We start from the raw sequence: 21,623 nt of genomic DNA, 5'->3' as shown, positions 1-21,623 counted from the left end.
GGCAGGGAGTGCCCTGTGTGGGGCAGGCAGTGCTTTCCTCCTCGCACTTCATGCTGGCTGTGGGCCTTACCTCTTCCCTGTCACCACCATCTCCATCGTCTCCCAGTCTCCTCCAACCCTTCCCTACGCTTCAGGGACCAGACACCGACACACCACAGAAACCACACTTCCACCCTGGATTTTATTGACAGTCATGGTAGTGTTCTTGAGCTGGCTCACATGCATGAGGTCAGCTGGGGCCTAGGGTGGCTCGTAGCAAAGCCAAGGTGTGAGCTAAGGAAGCTAGGCAGGGCAGGGCCCTTTCAGTCTTCTCAAGCCTTGGGCCAAGTTCTTGGCAATGGCTAGTCTCTCTGGCATGATTAGGGACATTATCAGAGAAACGTCTCATGGGAGCACATCTGGGCACCCATTCTTTGCTTCAGATGCATCCACTCCCCCACCCCCAATTCAACTCCTGACCCAACAAGAGACCTTTTTATCAGGATTTCTTCTTGCAGGAAAGCGGACTTGGAAACATGGGAAGGTGGGAGGGATGGGCAATGAGAGAGACCCTAGGAAGCAGATCTGCTTGTCTGGGTGTCTACAGTAAAGGGTCCTTGAGGCAGGTCTCCTGGGCCTGGAAGAAACCGTGCACGGCATGTCCTCCCTTCTCTAGGAATTAAAAGCAAGGAACAGAAGCAAACTGAAATCCCTTGTCATCCCACCCACTTTCTGGCAGTCTCTAGATAATGATCTAAGGAAATAAGCTTACATTTATAATTAGAGGATAATTTGGAGAATATATACTATTTACAAGGGCCACGCTGCAAGGAGCAGGGAAGATGGGAGACTGCTGGGCTCAGGTGTAAACAGTCTGGGGGGTTTCCTAATCTTTTTTCACCCTTGTTTTTGCTCTTCCCACCTTTCAGTTCCTAGCAGGGAGAGTGAGGAACTGGATTCTCTGGGGGAGCATTGGTGGCACAGTGACCAGTCACCAGGGCCTCGCTGCTTGCAGAGGGCTCAGTAGTGGCCATGGTGTGACCAGGCGAAGTGGAATTAGAGGAGTGGATGGTCCCTGCCTGTTATTCTCACTCCAGATGAGGCTTGGATGGCCCAGCCACACGAGCTCCTGGAAGTGTGGACAGCTTGGGCAGCAAGGGTAAGGCCAGACCTCTACCGCAGCTCAGGAATGAACTGAGCCCAGTTGACGCTGTCAGGGCCCAGAGGATCTTCCTCCAGGCCAGGAAAGCTGATGTCCAGCAGGATCTTGCTGAGGCTGTCATTCATTGTGTCCAGAACCAGGCCTTCTGTCAGAGAACGGTTGGCTACAAGGCTGGTCACCTCTGGCCCAGGGGAGTCTGGCTTGGGGACTTCCATATCTGAGGGAGAAGAGGTGCTGAAGGGGTCAGCAGTGAGGTCAAAAGGCTCCGAATTGAGGAGCTCTCGGGGTGAGTCAAAGAGGGGGATACTTTTCAGCGGGGTGGTGCTAAAATCCGTCAGCCCCAGGGAATCAGGCAGGGGGCAAAAGGCAGCCTGGGTGGCTTGTACTGGGCTGAAGTCTAGCCCCCCTACTTTGGCTGGGGGTGTGAGCCTCCAGGATTCAGGGGTCACGGGGAGGACAGATTTGCTCGGGGTGGAGGAGATGGGCAGCATCTCCTTAATGGGTGTCTTGAAAGGTCCTCCCTCCTCCTGGGAGTAGCCAAGCTGAGAGGCAGGCTCAAAGGACTCTGCAGGCAAAGGGAGCTCTGTGGCTCGCTGGGAAGCTCCAGGGCCCTCGAAGAGCAGCTCGGGCTCGTCCAGACAAGGAGGCAGAAGGTGCTGTTTCCTTCGAGACCGGCTCATCTCCCTCCCCTCCCTTCGTTTAATCACGAGCATTTCCGAGACACACCGGGCTGGGGACTTGAGCCCACCGTAGGACTTCTTGGACCTTGGAGTGGGAGAGTGGGACGAGCCCTCCCAGGAGTGAGACGATTCCTCTTTGACAGACGGGTATGGCGAGGGCCACTCCTCCAAGGGTGGGCTCTCTACTTTGATGGGTCTCCCCAAGGGCAGCATTTCTTCCCCAGGCTGGGGTTCTTCCTCCTTGATGGACTGAATTGGCAGCAGAGGAGACAGCCCTTCTCCAAGCAGGAGCTTGTCTTCTTGCACAGGCCCTGTGGTGGGCAGAGGGGCCACCCCTTCCTCGGCTAGCAGCACCTGAAAGGAAAGCAGGTGTGTGGTGAGAGGGAGCTCTCCAGGCTTTGACACTCACCCCAGTCACCAGGCGGGACACAAGATCATGACTAAAATAAGCCACATGCTGGTACTGGTCCTCTTTTTGGTCTTTTTAAAGTCTTACAAATTATGAAATATGAGAATATATGATGAAGGGCATAGTTCAATTCTGGGGGTCAAAGGTAGAATGTTGTTTAAATATGGCGTTGGTACAATTAGTATGCAGCTGAGAGACCATAAAATTGGATGCCTGTTCCATACCATATACAAAGACTTCAACAGAAAAATTAAAACCATACGAATCCTGAAAGAGAATCTAGGAGACTACATGTACAATCTGAGGGTGGGGGGCGTACTTCTTAAGCAAGACTGGAAACCCAGAAGCTGTAAAAGAGAAGAGAGACATAGTTGACTATATAAAAACTTAAAATCTTTTACTGTGGCAAGAGATTCCATAAACCAAGAGATAAACAACGAAAGTTAAAAAAAACAAAACAAAACCCAACTTCAGCACCAAGGACAGAGGTTAATATTTTAATAGCAAAGAACTTTCACACATTATTATCAAAATCCCCTAGAAAAATGGGCCATGCCTCAACATAACAACCTCGAGGTGAACCATTCTAAGTGACCCAACATAACGAGAAGGTACTGGCACTTACTGATAAGCATAGAGAGATAAAATGAAACAAGGAGATATCATTTACACATAGCAAATGGGCAAATATGTAAAAGACTATTAATATCAATTGCTGACAAAGATACAGATCTTGTCACATATTGCTGGTAGAAATGTAAATTGTCGTATATTTTTTTGGAAACCATATCTATTAAGATTTAATAAAATGGAAAACACCTTTCCCCTGGGCAATCTCTTGTCTGGTTTTCTAGCCCGCAGAAATAAAAGCACTTGTAAGAAAGGTACCTGCAAAGACATTTATTGCTGTTGTTGTTCATAGGGCAAAAAAGCCAGAAACAAAATGTACCCATAAAAGTGGAATGCTAGAAAATTTATGGCCTAGGCACACGGTGGATTATTATGTGACTATTAAGAATCAATGAATTAGAGCCAATGTCAAGTAACTTGGAAGACTCTCCCTGTGGCAGGAAAGTGTAGCGTGATCCCATTTTGAAGGTTCTGGGTGTCGTATGTACATATATAAAGTGATTATGGCTGTGTGTGTACCTATAGTACGCGAAGAGCGAGGACATATGACAAAAGCAAGCACACTATGCGGTCAGCAACGGGTATCACAGGCAGCAGGGGGATATGAGTGAAGGTTGGGGAGGGGAGGCAGAAAGAAGAAAAGGGGAAAAAAAAGACTGTAAATAAAATGAAAACAGTATATGGGCTATAGTCACATGGATACATTTAGGTAAAATTACATATGGTGGTATGTATATGTATAATTTTATGTATATTTAAAAAATATTTTTTCAATTAAAAAAAAATAAAGCAAACCCAAGTCTCTCTAAACTCTAGAGCCCATGCTCTTTCCATCTCAGAGAAGGAGGCAAGGGGGCCCTTTTCTCTGCTTTGTTACCAGTCGGCTTTCGCTCACAAACCCTTCTCTACAGAGTCCAAACTTGGTAGCTCATCACGAGATGGCCTTCACTTAACTCTCCTCACTTTCTCCCCCAAATAGGTCACTGATGCTCAACCAAGGGGTGCTATCCCCACCCTCTCATCCTCTAGGGGACATGTGGCAATGTCTGGACATGTTTTAATTGTTACACCAGGGGAGGCTCCTGGCAGGTAGTGGGGAGAGACAAGGGATGCTGCTAAAAGATCCCTCAGTTGGTAGGACCTTACTTGTCCATCCCCAACAAAGAATTATCCAGCCCTGAATGTCAACAGTATGGAGGCTGAGAACCTCCGGAGCTAGACTGACCCAATTGCTCTACCGTTACTAGGTATAAACTGGCATCTCCTGCCTCCATGGCACTTCCCATCAGAATGCTATTGCCACACATGTTTGCTTACCCAAAGGTAGTTCTAATAAACTCATCAGGTGTCTATGGGCTTCTGACATCACTTATACCATAATCCAAGTTCTTCTTTAGCTCTTATAATGCTCTTGAATTCTCCTTTGCCATACAAAGGGAAACGCCTTGTTCTACCCAACTAGATTTATAAGCTTCTCCCGGAACACTTAGCAGAGTGCTTGCAAACTATAGGTTCAACACTTTTAATGGACTGGAGTGTCTCCTCAGAGCAAAACGGAAGCCACTCACCTTGGGGGCGATACGGACTCGCTTGCTGTGGCGGGCAAGCTCTGAGCTCATGAGGGAAGCTGCTAGGGGCAGTGGCACCTTGACCGAGGGCTGCAGCACCAGTGACTGGTTCACTGGGAACTGGATGGGTACCAGGTACGAGCTGACCCGTGGGAGCAGCGGCTTCATCTTCCGCCCTAGGAGGACACGGGAGAGATCAGGAGCAGGGGTCCAGGAATACCGCCCTTCTCAATCCCGGGAGCTCTTTCTCATTCTCTGGACTCAGCGCCCTTTGAGCTTGGCCACAGACTCCTGCAGCCTGGTTGTCTTTAAAATATGCCCCCAGAGCAAGGACTAGCCTGATGCCCACTGTCCCATACTAACGTGCGCCCAGTGGGAGTTCAGTTTTGATGGTCACGTTCCGGCGGAGTTCAGGATTGGGTCGTTTCTGCTGCTGCTTGTGGCAGAGAAGGAGAGAAAGAAACCTGGGTTAATGAGGCAGGGGGAGAGGGCAGGAGAACCCGCCAGCTGCTCCGGTACTGTGCACTGAGCTAACCGACAGCCCAGAAAGAAAAGGCTGGTCTGGGGTGGATGCAAGTGAGCACTGTCTCCAGAGCCTGGTTAGTGGGAACAGGTGGATGGCACACAGACCTACCATGGCAGGACGATCCTACCAACTCATCCATGTGTCCTTGCCACCCCCAGGGGATGCTAAAGCATGGAGCTCTACTAGTGGCAGAGAAAAGCCAGGTAGGAAAAAAAGAGGGATAACTGCTGCCTGCCAGGCCTACACCATGCACTTGAGGTTGCCGTCTTGCACAAAGCCTGTGGCACGTCCTCTTGCCACACTGTGCTCTGCTCCATGACCTTCATTGTGCCCATTGCTGGGGGGAGGAGAAGTGGGCAGGAGCTGGGAGGAACGGGGGCATGAGGTGGCGGCCGTCAATTTCCTTACTCCCAGGAGCTCAGGGTGCTCTGTGCTTAGGGCTGGCAGTCACACAAGCCACATAGGCTCCCTTCCCCTGTCCACTAAAGCATGCTGCGCGGTGAAAGGAAAACAAGGCCAAGCCCCGAGCCGGGAGGAGAAGAATCTTACTGATTCCAAGTGCTCAGGCGATTGTGGAGACCCTGGGTCCAGTGGCTGGTGGCGGTCAGGCATTGTGGGAGAGAAATGAGATGAAGTTACCACCAGCGTGGTCAGTCTGCCCAGGTTGGGAAAAACAGCTAGTCCTGTTGGATGCTGAGGGTCCCAGGGGACAATGTGCCAGCCCAGGGGAACAGGGATAGCTTGCAAGCTGCCTTGTGGGGACTCTGAAATCCCCAAACAATCACTTCTGAAAAGGTGTTCTGGTGGCTGGTTTCTGGTCTCCAGGCTGAAGAAGGGCTCTTTCAATGCAAGGTTTCTAGACTTTCTCTGTAGGAATCACCTGAAAGGCTTGATAAAAATGCATATACCTGGTCCCATCCCAGACCCACTGAGTCAGAAGCCCCACGATCAGGGCCTGGGACACTCTGTTTTAACAAGCAAGCCCGGGCAATTCTTATCCACAAAGCAGTTCGGGAAACACTGCCGGGGGAAGTCATCTATTTGGATCAGAGCAGCCCTCCCCAAGGCCTGGTATAGCCTAGAAGTGTGTCATTTGGTGTATGTCAACTGTATTTAATTCGGCTAGTTTTATGTAGTTCGTCTCTAGGCTGTCTGGCTTCTAAGTCTGCCCTGGCCAGGTAAGGGCATCACAAGGACAACCTGTTTCCTTTTGAGATGGATACTAGGACGACCAATTCTGGCCTATTTAGAGGGAACCAGGATACTCACCTTAAACACCTGGTCCAACGTCAAGTAGCGATTGGCACTGGGGTGGATAGTCCAGAAGGAGACCTTGCCATTGGCAGACGTCTCCCGAACAAACATGTCGTGGAGAGAAAGGTTGTGGCGGATGGAGTTCTGCAAGGACAGAAAGACAACTACTAGTCAGCTACTTTAGCTTCAGAGTCGTCCCCGAGGGGACATCAGCCTCAGGCCTCCCCCTTTGTAGCCAGCAGTGTCCTCCTCGTCCTCACGGTCTTGCCTAGTGGAGCTCTCTCCCTGCTGTTCCACACCGAGGAGCTGCCAAGCCGGACCATTAATCCATCAATCCAATGGCTGATAGTAAAAGAAAAGACCCGGATAGGTATCAGCGGCTAGGAAAGAGGACCGAGGCTGTGAAGCAATCAGTGGCAAGTGAAGTGAAGAAACTAAGAAACCAGGAAATTTCATTGAGGTAAGAGTGTGAAGAGTTCTACCACGGAGGAAACAAAACAAAAGAAAACCCCCTTGCTTGGAGCTGGGTTTTCTGTCTGTCAGAAGCCCAATGCTGTGGCCCTGTCAGTTAGTATGAGTGACAGCAACTCCAAGGGACCTCAGTGTCCCCACAGGTACAATGAAGAGAGAATCTCTGCCTCCTGGAGAAGACATGTGACATTAGAGGAGGTGAATCTTGGGTCATGGACAGCATTTTTTTTTTCATTAAGGTCTTTTCGTAAAGCTACTTAGTCACTCCAGCTGAGAAACATACACTTGTTTACAGTTCCAGCTTTCTCGGCATTGAACTGTTCCTCAGAGCACTGGACACAAGGCTGCACACCTGTGTGGACAAACTGCTGGACAAACTGTCGCTACGGGTTATGTACCTTCCAGCCTGGCTTGGCGATGTGTTTGAAATAGGGGAAGTGGTCCTCGATCCAAGTATAGATGTCTTTCAAGGTCATGCGCTTCCTCTCGGTGCTATTGATGGCGAACTGTATCATGGCCATGTAAGAGTATGGTGGCCGCTCAGACACAGAGTCCTGCCAGGATGTGGATGCTCCCGGGGGCTCCTCGACCTGTGGGTTACGAGATGCCAAAGACAAGGAGAAAAAGAAATGACATGGAAGAGTTCATAAGACCTTCCCGGGGCCCCCTCAAATAACACCCCCTAGAGAAACCTTTTAACTGATGGAATTGTGCTAGAAACCTACTCATCTGAGACAACTATTCCATAGAATAAAATTTTAGGATCAGGAAGCTTAGCAATGATCTAGTCCAGTCCCTGGACAATGTGGAGCCACTTCTGTGTCATTGTTCATTTCGTTGAATATGTTGTCCCATAATAAGTGGAGGTCCAGTCTGCTAGTGGAAACCTCTCAGGTAAGTTTGGGTGTACATGAGGAATTTTTTTTTTAAAGATTTTATTCATTTATTTGACAGAGAGAGACAGTGAGAGAGGGAGCACAAGCCTGGGGAGCGGGAGAGTGAGAAGCAGACTTCCCACGGGGCAGGGAGTTAGACGCAGGGCTCGATCCCAGGACCCCAGGATCATGACCGAACCAAAGGCAGATGCCTAACGACTGAGCCACCCAGGTGCCTGTACATCAGGATTCTTCGAGCATTGATTTTATCCTAAAATCATGCTCATTTTTCAGACTTGGGAGTCAAGAGACCAACATCTTCATCTGCTCTCTACTACCAATGGGATGTGAATAAACCCATGTCTTTTGGGGGTTTGTATGAGGTATTTTTAGGAATATAGGATGGACAAATGTCTGCAAAGCATACATTTGGCTAAGTCTTAGGCAAAGAGCTGATCAGTCACAGTTGAAAAAACTGAGCTCTGGGCTGCCTGGGCGGCCCCGTCAGTTGAGCCTCTGACTCTTGGTTTCAGCTTAGGTCATGATCTCAGGGTCATGGGATCGAGTTCTGGGTTGGGCTTGGCACTCAGCTTGGAGATAGCTTGAGATTGTCTCTCTTCCTCTGGCCCCCCGCCCCTCCGTTCGCCTAATCTCTCACTCTCTCTGGAATAAATAGATGAATAAATCTTTTTCAAAAAAATAGGGGCGCCTGGGTGGCTCAGTGGGTTAAGCCTCTGCCTTCGGCTCAGATCATGATCTCAGGGTCCTGGGATCGAGCCCTGCATCAGGCTCTCTGCTCAGCAGGTAGCCTGTTACCCACTCCCTCTCTCTGCCTGCCTCTATGCCTACTTGTGATTTCTCTCTCCATCAAATAAAAAAATAAGTAAATCTTAAAAAAAAAAATCTTTTTTCTTTTTTTTAAAGATTTTATTTATTTATTTGACAGAGAGAGATCACAAGTAGGCAGAGAGGCAGGTAGAGAGAGAGAGAGGAGGAAGCAGGCTCCCTGCCGAGCAGAGAGCCCGATGCAGGACTCGATCCCAGGACCCTGAGATCATGACCTGAGCCGAAGGCAGCGGCTTAACCCACTGAGCCACCCAGGTGCCCCTTAAAAAAAAAAATCTTAAAATAATTTAAAACCTGAGCTCTAATTTTAGAAAGTGCACAAGTTTTAAGTTTTACTTATGCACACATTCATGTAAATTGTCACTTTTAAAGGCTGTGGAATGATAGATTTAAGGGCATATGCAGCAATACTGTAAAAACCACCACCAGGCCGCATAGTTGGGTCAAATTGAATCTGCTTGCCAGACTATTTAAAATGCACATCTAGGGGCGCCTGGGTGGCTCAGTGGGTTAGGTCGCTGCCTTCGGCTCGGGTCGTGATCTCAGGGTCCTGGGATCGGGTCCCACATCGGGCTCTCTGCTCAGCGGGGAGCCTGCTTCCCTTCCTCTCTCTCTGCCTGCCTTGGCCTGCTTGTGATCTCTGTCTGTCAAATAAATAAATAAAATCTTAAATAAATAAAATGCACATCTAACAACTTTATTTGCTATTAATGTATCTTCTAATAGAACTATCTTATTTTTTAAAAGATTTTTATTTTTTTGACATAGACACAGCGAGACAGGGAACACAAGCGGGGGAGTGGGAGAGGGAGAACAGGCTTCCCATTGAGCAGCTAGCCCGATGTGGGGCTCGATCCCAGAACCCTGAGATCATGACCTGAGCAGAAGGCAACGCTTGACTTAGCCATCCAGGCGTCCCTAATAGGACTGTCTTGTTAAAAATCCTCTATTCCTTCCATATTGTTGGGCTGCCTCTTTAAAGCTCAATTTCTCCCAACTAAGGAAAGATTTCAACTTCATCATTTCCCGAATATCTACCCAGTACCTGCTAAGCGCAGAGACTAAACTTAGTGCTCATGGAATACACAGTGAGCCAGGAACAGCCGCCCTCAAGGAAATGTCACAGATGGGGCCAAACAGATGACAGGCACAAAGGTAGCTCAAATGTTATGCAGAATAGCGCTAAGCGCAGGGCTAATACCAGAGCTTGGAAATTCTGCTCTACAGGTCACTTGATCCATTTCCCTTCTTAGAAGTGCCCTGCCCTGTCCCCGACTTCCCTAGTGAGAAGTCACCTTTACCTGATTCTGTTCCAGGTGACGATTCTCCTTTTCCTCCATCTCTTGCTTGATGCTGCTGGAACCCAGCCCGTCAGAACTCATCTTTCCAAGCCACTGGATGTTGGTCAAGCTGTTGTCGAGAATGCAGCCTGCCGCCTCGCCACCAGCTAGAGAGTAAACAACCCAAGATGCCACTTAGCTGCCTGATCCCTGTGCCTGGCAGGCCCATAAAAATTGGTGGGTAGGGAGCATCTCTCCAAACCTCTACCCGTAGGGACAGGGAACACGTGCTGTATCTATTGTGGTCCTCAGGTCCTCAGGTACTCTGCCCCATTACAGATCTCAGGAGAAATTCAGGAGCCACACTGAGCCTGAGAGATCAGTCAAGGCAACTTTACCAAAGCGTTAGTATTTGTGCAAAGTCACTTTTCCTCCTCATGCTTCCATTTTCTCCTTTATTAAAATGGAGAAAGATTCCTATTTCCTTATATGGTCAACAGGGAAGAGAACAGCAAAAAACAAAAAAACAAAAAACAAATCCTCTCCTAATATAAAGAAAAATAAGAGAAATGCTAAATTATAATTTGGGCACTTTCGATGGTGCCCAAAGGATCTGGGTCAAGGATTTGGGATGAAGAAAGACAAGACTTTCCCCTGGTTCAGGCTAGGTGCCTATCTGTTAAGTACCAATGTGATGGACTGCAGTCCTTGCTACCAGAGAGGAAAGGCTGGGCTCCTCACCCCTTTGCCTTGCAGACCACATACCACAGCTCTCCCATCTCTGCCTGGGAAGGGCTCCAGGTGGTCTAGGAAGATTCACATCCCTAGCTGCAGGCTTTGGTCCCAGGGTCTCGGTGACCACTTCTGTCCTCTTGGGATCATTGCTGGTTTGGGCTTGAGGCTGGGGTCCTGGAGGGTGAGTGGGGGCTCCCCCACAGCTGATGAGGATGAACTTGTTGGGCCCACTGCTGCCACTCTCTTTTCCTTTGGCGGTCAATGCTGTGATGATGCTCTGGATATTGGCATTGTTAGGGACGGCCACCACTTGGGTGTTGGGCATGGTGGGGTGGTTAATGATCTTGATCCCAGCTGGAAACTTGCAGGAGTTGGACTCTGCCGCCTCCTTGGAGGCCTGTGCTTGACCAGGCTCTTGTTGGGCAGGGGGCCTCTTAGGTTCCTCTCCTGATGTTTCACCTTGGGCATTTTGAACAGGAATGGGCAGCCTCCGTCTTTTGAGAATCAGTGGCCGACGGGGGCTGGTTTTCATTATGAATCTGTGCTTTCACTCTCCATTGAGAATCACAAGCACAGGCCCTGGAAAGTGCAAGGAACAGCAGGATGTCAGAAATCTGTTAGGCTGAGAAGGAGGTACTGCTAGAGAGAGGCATTCCTCTTTCCATGACCAAAAGCATGAGCCCACAGGCCCAGGTTAATGATCCCTGGGCCTCTGTAAAGACCTCAAACAATAAGGAGATGAATTCTACGACAAAAGAAAGCTAAAACTGAAGCATTTCAAAAGGGGAAAGCAGGGTTGAACAGAGGTCAAAATAACCAAAGGTCTTCCCGAAGCTTAAGAATGTCTGGCTACAGGGGCGCCTGGGTGGCTCAGTTGGTTGGGCAGTTGCCTTCGGCTTAGGTCATCATCCTGGAGTCCTGGGATCGAGTCCCACATCAGACTCCCAGTTCTACGGGGAGTCTGCTTCTCCCTCTGACCTTCTCCTTGCTCATGTTCTCGCTTGCTGTCTCTCTCTCTCTCAAATAAATAAAAAAAAAAAAAAAAAAAAAAAAAAGAATGTCTGGCTACAGAAATGAATGGGACAGTTACAAAAATGTGGAAATTTTTATGATTGTTTATTATAGTACAGATCACTTTCAGTGACTCTAGGGACAGGGATGCTGGAATAGGAGGACATTTGGCAATTTGAGGACCAAACTCTAATCCCATAATGTATTTTAGGATTGAAAAAGCCTGTATATTTTTATATCATCTCAGTCTATAAATAAAAGGATGTGTCCATAGGATCAGAGGAGAAAGGCAGAGTGCACTACTGCTCCCTTGCCATCGCCTCCCACTTCACAAGACCTCAGAAGAAAACAGAAACTGCTCTATTCAATGAGGCCCATGGTGCTATTCATCTCACAGGCTATTATCCTTGCTGGTAAAAGCAAGAGTACACTTTTCTTTCACAATTTGCAAAATATTTCTATAGTGACATTTTAGTACTTGCATGTGCTTATTCATATTTTAACCTTTCTAAGCACGTCACCCGATTGCTTGATTTCTCTTCCAGAACCAAGACTACATTCCCTATCTCTCGGCCAACAGAATGTGCTGTCATCAATATGCTAAGTTGGCTTTGTCATGTTAAGGAAAATAGTTTTATCTTTTTTTTTAAGATTTTATTTATTTATCAGAGAGAGGGGGAGAGAGCGAGCACAGGCAGACAGAATGGCAGGCAGAGGCAGAGGGAGAAGCAGGCTCCCCGCCGAGCAAGGAGCCCGATGCGGGACTCGATCCCAGGACGCCGGGATCACGACCCGAGCCGAAGGCAGCCGCTCAACCAACTGAGCCACCGAGGCGTCCCAATAGTTTTATCTTTTTAAAAAAATGTGTTGGGGCACCTGGGTGGCTCAGTGGGTTAAAGCCTCTGCCTTCGGCTCAGGTCATGATCCCAGGGTCCTGGGATCGAGCCCCGCATCAGGCTCTCTGCTTGGCAGGGAGCCTGCTTCCCTCTCTCTCTCTACCTCTCTGCCTACTTGTGATCTCTGTCTGTCAAATAAAATTTAAAAAATAATTAATTAAAAAATTAAAAAAATAAAAAAGAAAAAATAAAAAAAATGTGTTTATTGGGCGCCTGGGTGGCTCAGTCACTTAAGCATCTGCCTTCAGGTCAGGTTATGATCCAGGGGTCCTGGGATCAAGCCCCACGTTGGGTTCCCTGCTCAGCGGGGGAGTCTGCTTCTCCCTCTACTCCTCACCCTGCTCTCCTGCTCTCTCTCTCAAATAAATAAAATCTTAAAAAAATTTTTTTGTGTTTGTTGACTTTAATAGACACACAGAATACTCTGCCATCCTGTAAAATCATGTAATCCTCTTTAAAGGTACTTTGACAGAAAAATGGGCTGTGTTAGGAAATCCAGTATCTCCCTAAAAATGTCTGTCACAGCCCAATGACATTTGTCACCTGCTTTGAGTTCACAGGCTCTTTCCACTCGCCCCCTCCCTTTCCTTTATAACTAGGTTTCCTCTACTTTCAAATCTCAGTTTTATTTCTACCTCCGGTCTCTTTGGGCCTGCCTCCCTCCCTCCCTTCCTCCCTCGCCCACCAATGAGGAAATACTATTATTCCTTCTCCATCCCCAAAAGGTATCTTCCGGGTCTAAGGCTTAATTTTGTTTTCAACTCTCTGACCAGTCTCTTCCTATCATGTCCAACTCTTTAATCTAAGCTAGGGGACTTCCAGAGTGACCCCTCTGACACTACTGCCCATCCTGAACAGGGAAACCTTGCAGGTTCTCAGGAACCGGGAGAAGGGCCCTGGAAAAGGATGGGTGGAGGCAGTGCTGCTCAGTGGTGAGAGCGCTTGGGAGGAGCGGAGGGTGTCGACAGTTTTGTCTTTGACTTAATGCAGAATAAGCTCAATCTTCACGCCAGCCACGGCCGGCCTAGAAAAGTAGGCCAGCAGCAGCAGCAGCCCCGAGGTTATGGGCAGGACGCAGAGGTCAAACTTACAGGGAAGGCCAAGAGGTGATGTGAGGAAGAAGCAAGGACAAGGCCAGGAGGTTGGAGGCAGAAAAAGTTTGCACCCTCTCCCAGCCCTCCTTCCCGTGGGGCCCCAAACCTCCACTCCGGTCCAGCGCCCTGCCGCTAGACCCCCTGACCTCGACGCCCGAGCCCGGGCTCCCTTGCCTCTGCCCGGGCCCCGGCTCCGACTCCATTCCTCCGCGCCCCTCCACCGCCCCCCCCGCCCCGCTCACCTCCAGTCTGCAGCCGCCGCCGCTGCTGCTGGGCTGTGGCTCCGAGGGCGGGCTCCGGGCTCCTCCAACCTGGGGGCCGAGCCAGGGGCCCGGACAGGGACTCGCGCCAGGCCGGCCGGGTCCCCGGCGGTGCGGGAGGGGTGGGGAATCCCGGGGGATCCCGGGAGGGGAGGGGTCCCGGGCCAGGAGGCCGGGGGTGGGGTCGGGCACCGGAGCTTTCAGTTTGTTCCGCTGTTTGAAATTGGCGCCGGCGGAGCGTTGCGGTCACGTGACGGAGCGTCGCCAATCGGCGGCCGTCCTTGTCTCAGCGTTCCGGGCTCGAAAGCCGCTGCGGCCCTGGGGAGCGGCGGCCGGGACGCCGCCGGGCGGGTAAGGCGGGCAGGCGGCCGGCTCGTGGGGAGGGGGGCGGCCGGGGGCGGCCTGGAGGGCGCAGGAGGGGCCCCCGCGGCGGGGGGCGGCCGGGCCGGCGGGGGCGGCGGGGAGACGGCGCTGCCCGGGCCGGGGCCCTCAGCCTGCGCTCCCTCGCGCGTTCCGGGTCGCGGTCCTGCGCCCGCCCCCCGGCGCCACTCTTCCCGCCTCTCTCGCGGTCCTCTGGCCCTTTCAAAGCCTCCAGGGTTTGACTTCCCTCCTGGGGGGAAACGACTCCTTGCCCAGCCGACGAACAATCGTCTGGCCGCCTCGACTAGTCAACCGGCGTGTCATCTTGTTTAAGCTTCCTCCATCTTAAAGAAAACTCCACGCCATGATAATACTTGATTAACTTGGGCGACACATTTTGTTGAGCACCTACTATGTGCCAGGCCCAGCTAGGATAACAGTGGTAGTAGGGGAGGTTCTTTCTTTACCCCGTATACAGTCTGACGGGAAGAGAGGAGACAACAGCCATTTCTGAAGAATCGAATTAAGCAAGAGGAGAATTATAGCTGTGAAGGGATAAATTAGAGAGGTCATTGATGACTGAGTATCTACGATAAGATTTTGCCTTCGGTAGGTCAGGAAAGGATTTTCTGAGCTTTTCTGAGATGGTGTGCAAAGGCTGTGTGGCAGGAAGAAAATTGGGGGTGTACAAAGACTGAAGAATAGCGCAGGAGTCAGGGCTGAGAGACCTGAACAGAGTGTGGTGTGAGACGAAGCTGGAGCTCGAGGAAATAGGATCTTAGCCATAACTGAGGGAATTTGGGCCTTATCCAGAAATCAGAAATTTTAAGCTGTGAGTCAAGATCAGATTTGCATTTTTAAAAGCTTCCCCTGCAGGGGGTGCTGGAGTGGATTAGGGTAGACCCGTTTAGGCTACTGCAGTACTCCAGATCAGGACTGTTGGAACTTCAAAGGTGGTGGGGAGAGAAAGAGCAATGAGTGAGAGGACATGCTTAAGAGGTAAGATTGTCAGGGCTTGATGATGTTGGATGGGGACAGAGGTGGGACAAGTCAAGGTTTCTGGCTGCGTAACTAGATGAATGATAATACCATACCCCGAGCAAGGGCCTTGGAAGATAATTACCTGTGGAGCGGGTGCAGGGGAGATGATAATTAATTCAGTTTTAAATATATTGAGTTATGGGGCACCTGGGTGGCTCAGTGGGTTAAGCCTCTGCCTTCTGCTCAGGTTGTGATCTCAGGGTCCAGGAATTGAGCCCGGCATCGGGCCCTCTGCTCAGCAGGGAGCCTGTTCCCACCCCCTCTTACTTTCCCCCTCGCCTGTCTCTCTGCCTACTTGTGATGTCCATCTGTCAAATAAAGAAATACAATCTATAAATTTGTTGAGTTTGAGGGCACCTGGGTGGCTTTGTTAAGTGTCTGCCTTTGGCTTGGGTCTTGATCCTGGGGTACAGGATCGATCCCTTCATCTGACTCCCTGCTCAGCAGGGAGTCTGTAACCTCTCCCGATGCTTGTGTGCTTTCTCTCTCTCTGTCAAATAAGTAAAAAAATAAAACCTTAAAAAGGAAAAAAAAGATATTTAGAGTCAACTGGAAAATTTAAAATATATAAATAAGTTGAATTTCAGCTGTATTTGAGACAGCTAGTTGGTGTCAAGTAGGCAGTGGTATGTGGGTACTGAGTGTAGAGAATTCTAAGCTGAGCGTATAAATACTTAAGTCATCCACTTGTAGTTGTGAGCCGATAATTGCCTATGAAAGGTGTGTAAAGTAAGAAGAGCTCCAAAACACAGCCAGACGGAAAGGTTTTAGAGAGTAAACAGGACTGACCTGCGACTATGGCATGAAGAGAATGGATGCAGATATATATAGGTTTGTATGTTCGGTATCTGGAAAGTGAGAGTATTTTCTTTGGTGTCTCTTGCATTCTTTGTGGAGCAGGAAGTAAGGTCATTTGTTAAGAGGGATGGGGAATTTTAAGGTTTTAAGAAAGTGGAAATATCTTAAGATAATCTGCAGATAATGAGTTGATGAAGGAAACATAGTAGGATTACTGCCGAGCAATGTCAGGTCTATTGGAGGCTGGCTAATGTCAACACTTTGACTGGAGTCATTGCTATTGCTGTCCTCTCTCCACGGGACTCCTGCAGCAGCCCTTTAACCGGGCACCCTGCTTCCTTTCTCCACGCCTGCTCTCCCAACGCACCTGTTCTTACAGACTGTCTGAAGCTATCATTGTAAAATATAAATGTCGCTTCCCTGTCCAGAGCCTTGCCGTGGCTTCCTGTCACACCAAGAATAATTAAGTCCAGAGTCCTTCACCTTGCCTGTGAAGCCCTGTGTCACTTGAACTGGTTCTCCTCTTCTCTCCTTTCTTCATTTCAGGTCTTTGCACAAATATCACTTTTTCAGTCGCCCTCCCTGACAACCCTGTCTAAAAGAACAGAGTTGGGTCAACCCCTTATCCTGTTTGGTTTTTCTCCATAGACACTTCCCAGCTAGGATGTAAGCACCATGAGGGCAGGGATTTCATTTTGTTCTCTGGTTTATATTTCCAGCCCCAGGAACAGGGCCTAGCACTGTCGGCACTCAGTAAGTGTTGGTTGAATGGCTGAATGAACAAACAAACAGCTGGGTGTATTACCTGTGTTCTCCCTAAAAATGTTAGTTCCTGAGTTTTGTCCTTTCTTTTTCCTTTACCTGTATGTCCGCTGCCTAGTGACATAAGTAACATAAGACTATGTTACTTTTTATTGTTGACTGACTGAATGAGTCATGAATGTGTGGTGGGACCCATCTGCCCTGTTGGGGGACTTTGCTAGATGCTCAGCTGTACCTCCCATGCAACTCTCTGTTGCATGCAGACTTCTCTCCCACGCTTCCACTGATGAAGCTCTTACTAAAGTCGATCTGGTTACTAGATCTGGCCACTTTTTTCAGACTTTTTATTACTCCATAGGCCTGTTGATCCTGCTTCTGTGTCTAGTCCCCATTTCCACTGACATAGCCCAGATTCAGGCCTGATCATTTCTCACTTAAGTAACCTCCTAAAACCTGACCCCCTACTTCCACAGTACTCCCTCTCCTTCCACACTGTTGCCAGGATGACCTATCTAAAAGACAAAAACAACTAATTATGACATTTATGAAACAATTGAAAATTTGAACAGGTCTAGGTATTTGATAATACATTTTTTAATTTGTCAAAGAGAGCACAAGCAGGGGGAGTGGCAGGCAGAGGAAGAAGCAGGCTCCCCGCCGAGCAAGGAGCCCTTTGCGGGACTTGATCCCAGGACCCTGGGGTCATGACCTGAGCCAAAGGTAGAAGCTTAACCCACTGAGCTACCCAGACATCCCTGGATATTTGATAATATTAAGGAATAAATATATACACATACATATATATATATATATATATATATATATATATATATATATATAATTAATGGAGATGATATAATGGTTGGCAATATCATCTTCATAATACAGGAGTAGAGGAAGTGGATGAAGGGTGTGATGGATCCAGATGGCTATGGGTTGATGATCGTTGCAGCTGGGTGATGGGTACATGGGGGCTCATATTATTCATCCTCCTTTTGTGTGTGTTCAAAATTATCTGAAGAGAAAGTTAAAAAAAACAAACCAAGTGTGATCACATCGTTCTGCTTGAAAATCCTCAGCAACTACTTAGGCTAGAGTCCAAACACGTATGGCACACCTGCTTTTTCTTTTACTTTTCTTTTTTTTTTTTTTTTTTTTTTAAGATTTTATTTATTCAGTTGAGAGAGAGAGAGAGAGAAAGAGAGCACACAAGCAGGGGGAGAGGCAGAGGCAGAAGGAGAAACAGGGTCCCCTCTGAGAGCCGGATGTGGGGTTCGATCCCAGGACCTGGAGATCATGACCTGAGCCGAAGGCAGCCACCTAACCATCTGAGCAACTCCCCGGCACCCCACACCTGCTTCTTCTGACTTGACCCTGACACGGGTCCAGCCTCTGAGGTCTTGCATCTGACTTTGCCTATGCTGTGTCCTGCTTCATGGAGTCTATGATACCTTTAATTCACGGTCTTGTCTCCGGGCCTCTGTATGTGCTGTTCCTCAGCCTGGAGGCTTTCCCTAGCCCTTCTGTACTAGGTCACGTATTACCCTCTGTAGAAGGCCTCCCCTACAGTACGTGGAAGCATTCTTTATCATAATCTTCTGTCTCTCTCTGCTAGCCTCTCAGTTCTTTGAAGACAGGCACAATCTTACCTTTGTGTCCCTACAAGCACTTGGCACTTGATAAATAATCATAGAATCAATGGTTATGCATCTTTAAATTCCCAACACCCAGCATGGCATCCAACACACGCTGGATCAGTGTGCACTGAATGAACGTTGTTGAACGGGAACTCCTGTGTTTTTACTTTGGTGGTTGTAGGGATAGGAAGCTGTGCTCCCTGCAGTGTGGAGGTAGGGGTGGTAGTTGATAGTAGAACTGGTTGACAGAGGATGAGCAAGAGCTGGGGACGTAATCCTCAGAATTGTCCCCCACCTTTTGTTTTTTCCCCCTCTGCAGGCATGGGTTGGAATCGGAGCCTGAACTCCGACCTGACTACAACCAGCATCATGCGGTTACTAACTGCTCTTCATTCACCTATTGATGCCTCCCAGAAAAAAACGCCGCCAGCGTTCCCAGAAAGGCCAGCTGCTATTCCAAGAACCACCACTGGAGGGCCCCAAACACCACTATGGCTCTCCCCAGCTTACCATCACCCACACGAGACAGGTGCCCAGCAAGCCCATTGACCATAACACCATCACTTCCTGGGTAGGCCATGGAATTCTTACTTTGACTTTTGCTTGGTTAGGCTTTTCAGAATGCTGCCACTTCTGCCCCTTAAGCCAGGGCCTCCAAAGGTTCCTGGGGGCTGGGATAAGGAGGCAATGTATTCTTTTTGTTATCAGCCATCTTTGTATATTTTCTTTTCTTTTTAAAGATTTTGTTTATTTATTTGACAGAGAGAGAGATCACAAGTAGGCAGAGAGGCAGGCAGAGAGAGGGAATAGGGGAAGCAGGGTCCCCACTGAGCAGAGAGCCTGACAAGGGACTTAATCCCAGGACCCTACGACCATGACCTGAGCCAAAGACAGAGGCTCAATCCACTGAGCCACCCCGGTGCCCTGTATATTTTCTAAGTTCAAGCTGAGGCAAGCTGCTTGGAGTAGGAGTCTTTCCCTCCACATTCTTCTTAAAGAGTTCAGTATAAAAGTTTCATTACCCAGTAGGTCACTGAAGCAGCCAGATAAATGGCAGAATGAGTAAAAAATGAGATTGTTCCCCAAGCTTCACTTGAGAGGTAAACTATTTAACTAGGTATGGTATTTACAGTTTAATAGAGTAAACCTGGGAAAAAACCCACAGAAATGACATGTCATATTTTGACATGACATATTTTGACATATTTCAAGGCTCTAGGAAGAGAATACAGCTACTGTCAGGGCAGTAGTATAGCCAGAGGGCCAGACAAAAGCATAAACTTCACTTAAGAGTGCTTAATAAATATAGCTTGTTCAGGATTAGTTGGAAGAAACAAATACTTGCTTCAGAATTGTAGAAGAAACTGAAATGTTAGAATCCCGTGGGTGAGGAGTGAACATTTAGAGAACTCTTCATGTGTTGGGTGTTTTTTTTTTTTTGGTTGGTTTTTTTTTTTTTGTTTTTAATTAATTAATTAATTAATTAATTAATTTGACAGAGAGAGATCACAAGTAGGTAGAGAGCCAGGCAGAGAGAGAGGAAGGGAAGCAGGCTCCCTGCTGAGCAGAGAGCCCGATGTGGGACTCGATCCCAGGACTCTGAGATCATGACCTGAGCCGAAGGCAGTGGCTTAACCCACTGAGCCACCCAGGCGCCCTGTTGTTTTTTTTTTTAAAGAAGAGTTGTGTGGGTTTTTTTTTTTAAGTTTATGCAGAGAAGCAGGCTCTCCACTGAGAAGAGAGCCCGATGGGGGCTCAATCCTAGGACACTGAGATCATGACCTGCGCCGAAGGCCGAGCCTTAACCCACTGATCCACCGAGGCACCCCCATGTGTCAGGTCTTAATGCTAGCTGCTTCCCATACATGATCTCATTTCCTATTCTTGAACTCAGCATTCACTCCACTGGGGGCCTTCTTCGTGCCAGGCACTCTGCCAGGTTCTGGGCATCAAAGGTGAGGAAGATTGCTGGTCTCTATCCTCAAAGTTTAAAGATTGTTAAACAAGTTGTGGTGCTATAAAGTAAAGGAGGCATTGTCCCTTTTCTTAAACATAAGGAAGCGGAAAGCCAGAGAGATCGAATTACTTGCCCAAAGCTCATATCACTTTATTTTAGTATCCTTTTAGAGGGATATTTTGTTCTGTGGCCATTACTATAGTGGGCCCCCATTTAGAATTCTGGTCCTTTAGTATAGTTTCCACCCTCAGGTTCCTATTTGATAGCTGGCTTGCCTCACTTCTTTTTGGTTTTTGTTTTTGATCCTTAAGGTATCACCTCAGTTTGATACGACAGCAGAAGGCTGGTTCCCAGTGAACCAGAAGCGTCATCATCGAAACCAGGCAAGACATTCAAGTCGAAAATCCACCACTTCCAAATTCCCACATCTAACATTTGAGAGTCCGCTGCCTTCCTCCGGTTCAGCCGCACTTGGGATGCCCTTGGCCAGGGAATGCCCTGGTCAGTCAGAAAAGCGCATTTCTGGAAGGTCCTTAGTTCCAGTGCTCAGTCCTCAAAGCTATGGGGAAGTGTCAGCACACGTGCTTCAAAACTTACCTTACGTATTCATTCCACCTGATATCCAGACCCCAGAGTCATCGTTTGTGAAGGAGGGGCCCGTTTCCCCCAATCAGAGGGAATGTAGCCTTCTGAGCGGCTCCTTCCACACTAGTACTCCCAAGAGCCCAGAGGCTGGGCCTGTTCTAGTTAAAGACACCCCTGAAGAGAAGTATGGGATCAAGGTCACATGGAGGAGACGACGCCACTTGTTTACTTACCTCAGGGAGAGAGGGAAGCTGAACAAAAACCAGTTCCTTGTGAAGAACTCACTGGATTCCTCAGACTCCAGCAGTCTTGAGAAATTTTCATGAAGTTACTAAAGTACTTTTCTGGCTCGCAGAAGAGTACATTAGGAGAATAAAACGGAAATAAAACCAATAACCTCAATAGAAAAAAGATGTCTTAACCAGAATTTTGGAGTCACAAGGGAATTCACTTCCCAGATTTGCTTTTTAAAATATCTTTCCCTAGAAAGTTTTTAGTGTCAGAAACAGTTCATATTTTTCTTAAATTAACTGTTTAAAATTTTAAAGTATCTTGTAACTATTTAAAATGTATGTAAATAAATGGTTGCAGAAAGGTTTTAGAGACTCCTGCTTCTGATTACCAATCACTCAGCAATACTGCCTTCTCCACAAAAGGTCTGTCTTCATTGTTTTTTAAAAACCACTAATTAATCCTCTAATCACCTCATTCAAACTAATTCATTCCACATTTTTGAGTACAATCTCTGTGTCAGGCTCAGCAGCAGCTTCCTTTATGATATGATGGGTAGGGAAACATTAAAGCAAA

General features: G+C 48.3%; 2 protein-coding genes across 8 annotated transcripts; one reads left to right on the top strand and one right to left on the bottom strand.

The window, feature by feature from the left end:
• Window positions 1-162: 162 nt before the first annotated feature.
• Window positions 163-13,856, bottom strand: FOXM1 (forkhead box M1). 6 transcript variants are annotated; one of them, XM_059403813.1, is made up of 9 exons: window positions 13,659-13,856; window positions 10,422-10,994; window positions 9,702-9,847; window positions 7,078-7,269; window positions 6,224-6,352; window positions 5,504-5,548; window positions 4,792-4,864; window positions 4,429-4,604; window positions 163-2,175 (listed from the first exon to the last, which is right to left on the bottom strand). In XM_059403813.1, exons 2-9 carry the CDS (start codon window positions 10,945-10,947, stop codon window positions 1,153-1,155), a joined length of 2,310 nt encoding a protein of 769 aa, XP_059259796.1. In that variant the 5' UTR covers window positions 10,948-10,994; window positions 13,659-13,856; the 3' UTR covers window positions 163-1,152. The 6 variants fall into 6 exon arrangements, with proteins under 6 accessions (XP_059259796.1, XP_059259797.1, XP_059259798.1 ...); XM_059403814.1 differs by having other exon boundaries at window positions 4,792-4,861; XM_059403815.1 differs by having other exon boundaries at window positions 10,446-10,994.
• Window positions 13,857-13,929: 73 nt separating this feature from the next.
• On the top strand, window positions 13,930-21,414 carry RHNO1 (RAD9-HUS1-RAD1 interacting nuclear orphan 1). Of its 2 annotated transcripts, none has more exons than XM_059403820.1 (3): window positions 13,930-14,027; window positions 18,594-18,803; window positions 20,543-21,414. In XM_059403820.1, exons 2-3 carry the CDS (start codon window positions 18,678-18,680, stop codon window positions 21,140-21,142), a joined length of 726 nt encoding a protein of 241 aa, XP_059259803.1. In that variant the 5' UTR covers window positions 13,930-14,027; window positions 18,594-18,677; the 3' UTR covers window positions 21,143-21,414. The 2 variants fall into 2 exon arrangements, with proteins under 2 accessions (XP_059259803.1, XP_059259802.1); XM_059403819.1 differs by having other exon boundaries at window positions 13,931-14,027; window positions 18,594-18,845.
• The last annotated feature ends 209 nt before the right edge of the window (window positions 21,415-21,623 follow it).

Source organism: Mustela nigripes, chromosome 6, assembly GCF_022355385.1.
Source record: "Mustela nigripes isolate SB6536 chromosome 6, MUSNIG.SB6536, whole genome shotgun sequence".
NCBI lineage: Eukaryota > Metazoa > Chordata > Mammalia > Carnivora > Mustelidae > Mustela > Mustela nigripes.
The sequence above is the reverse complement of the archived record's forward strand: the minus strand, read 5'-3'. Positions and strand labels throughout refer to the sequence as shown.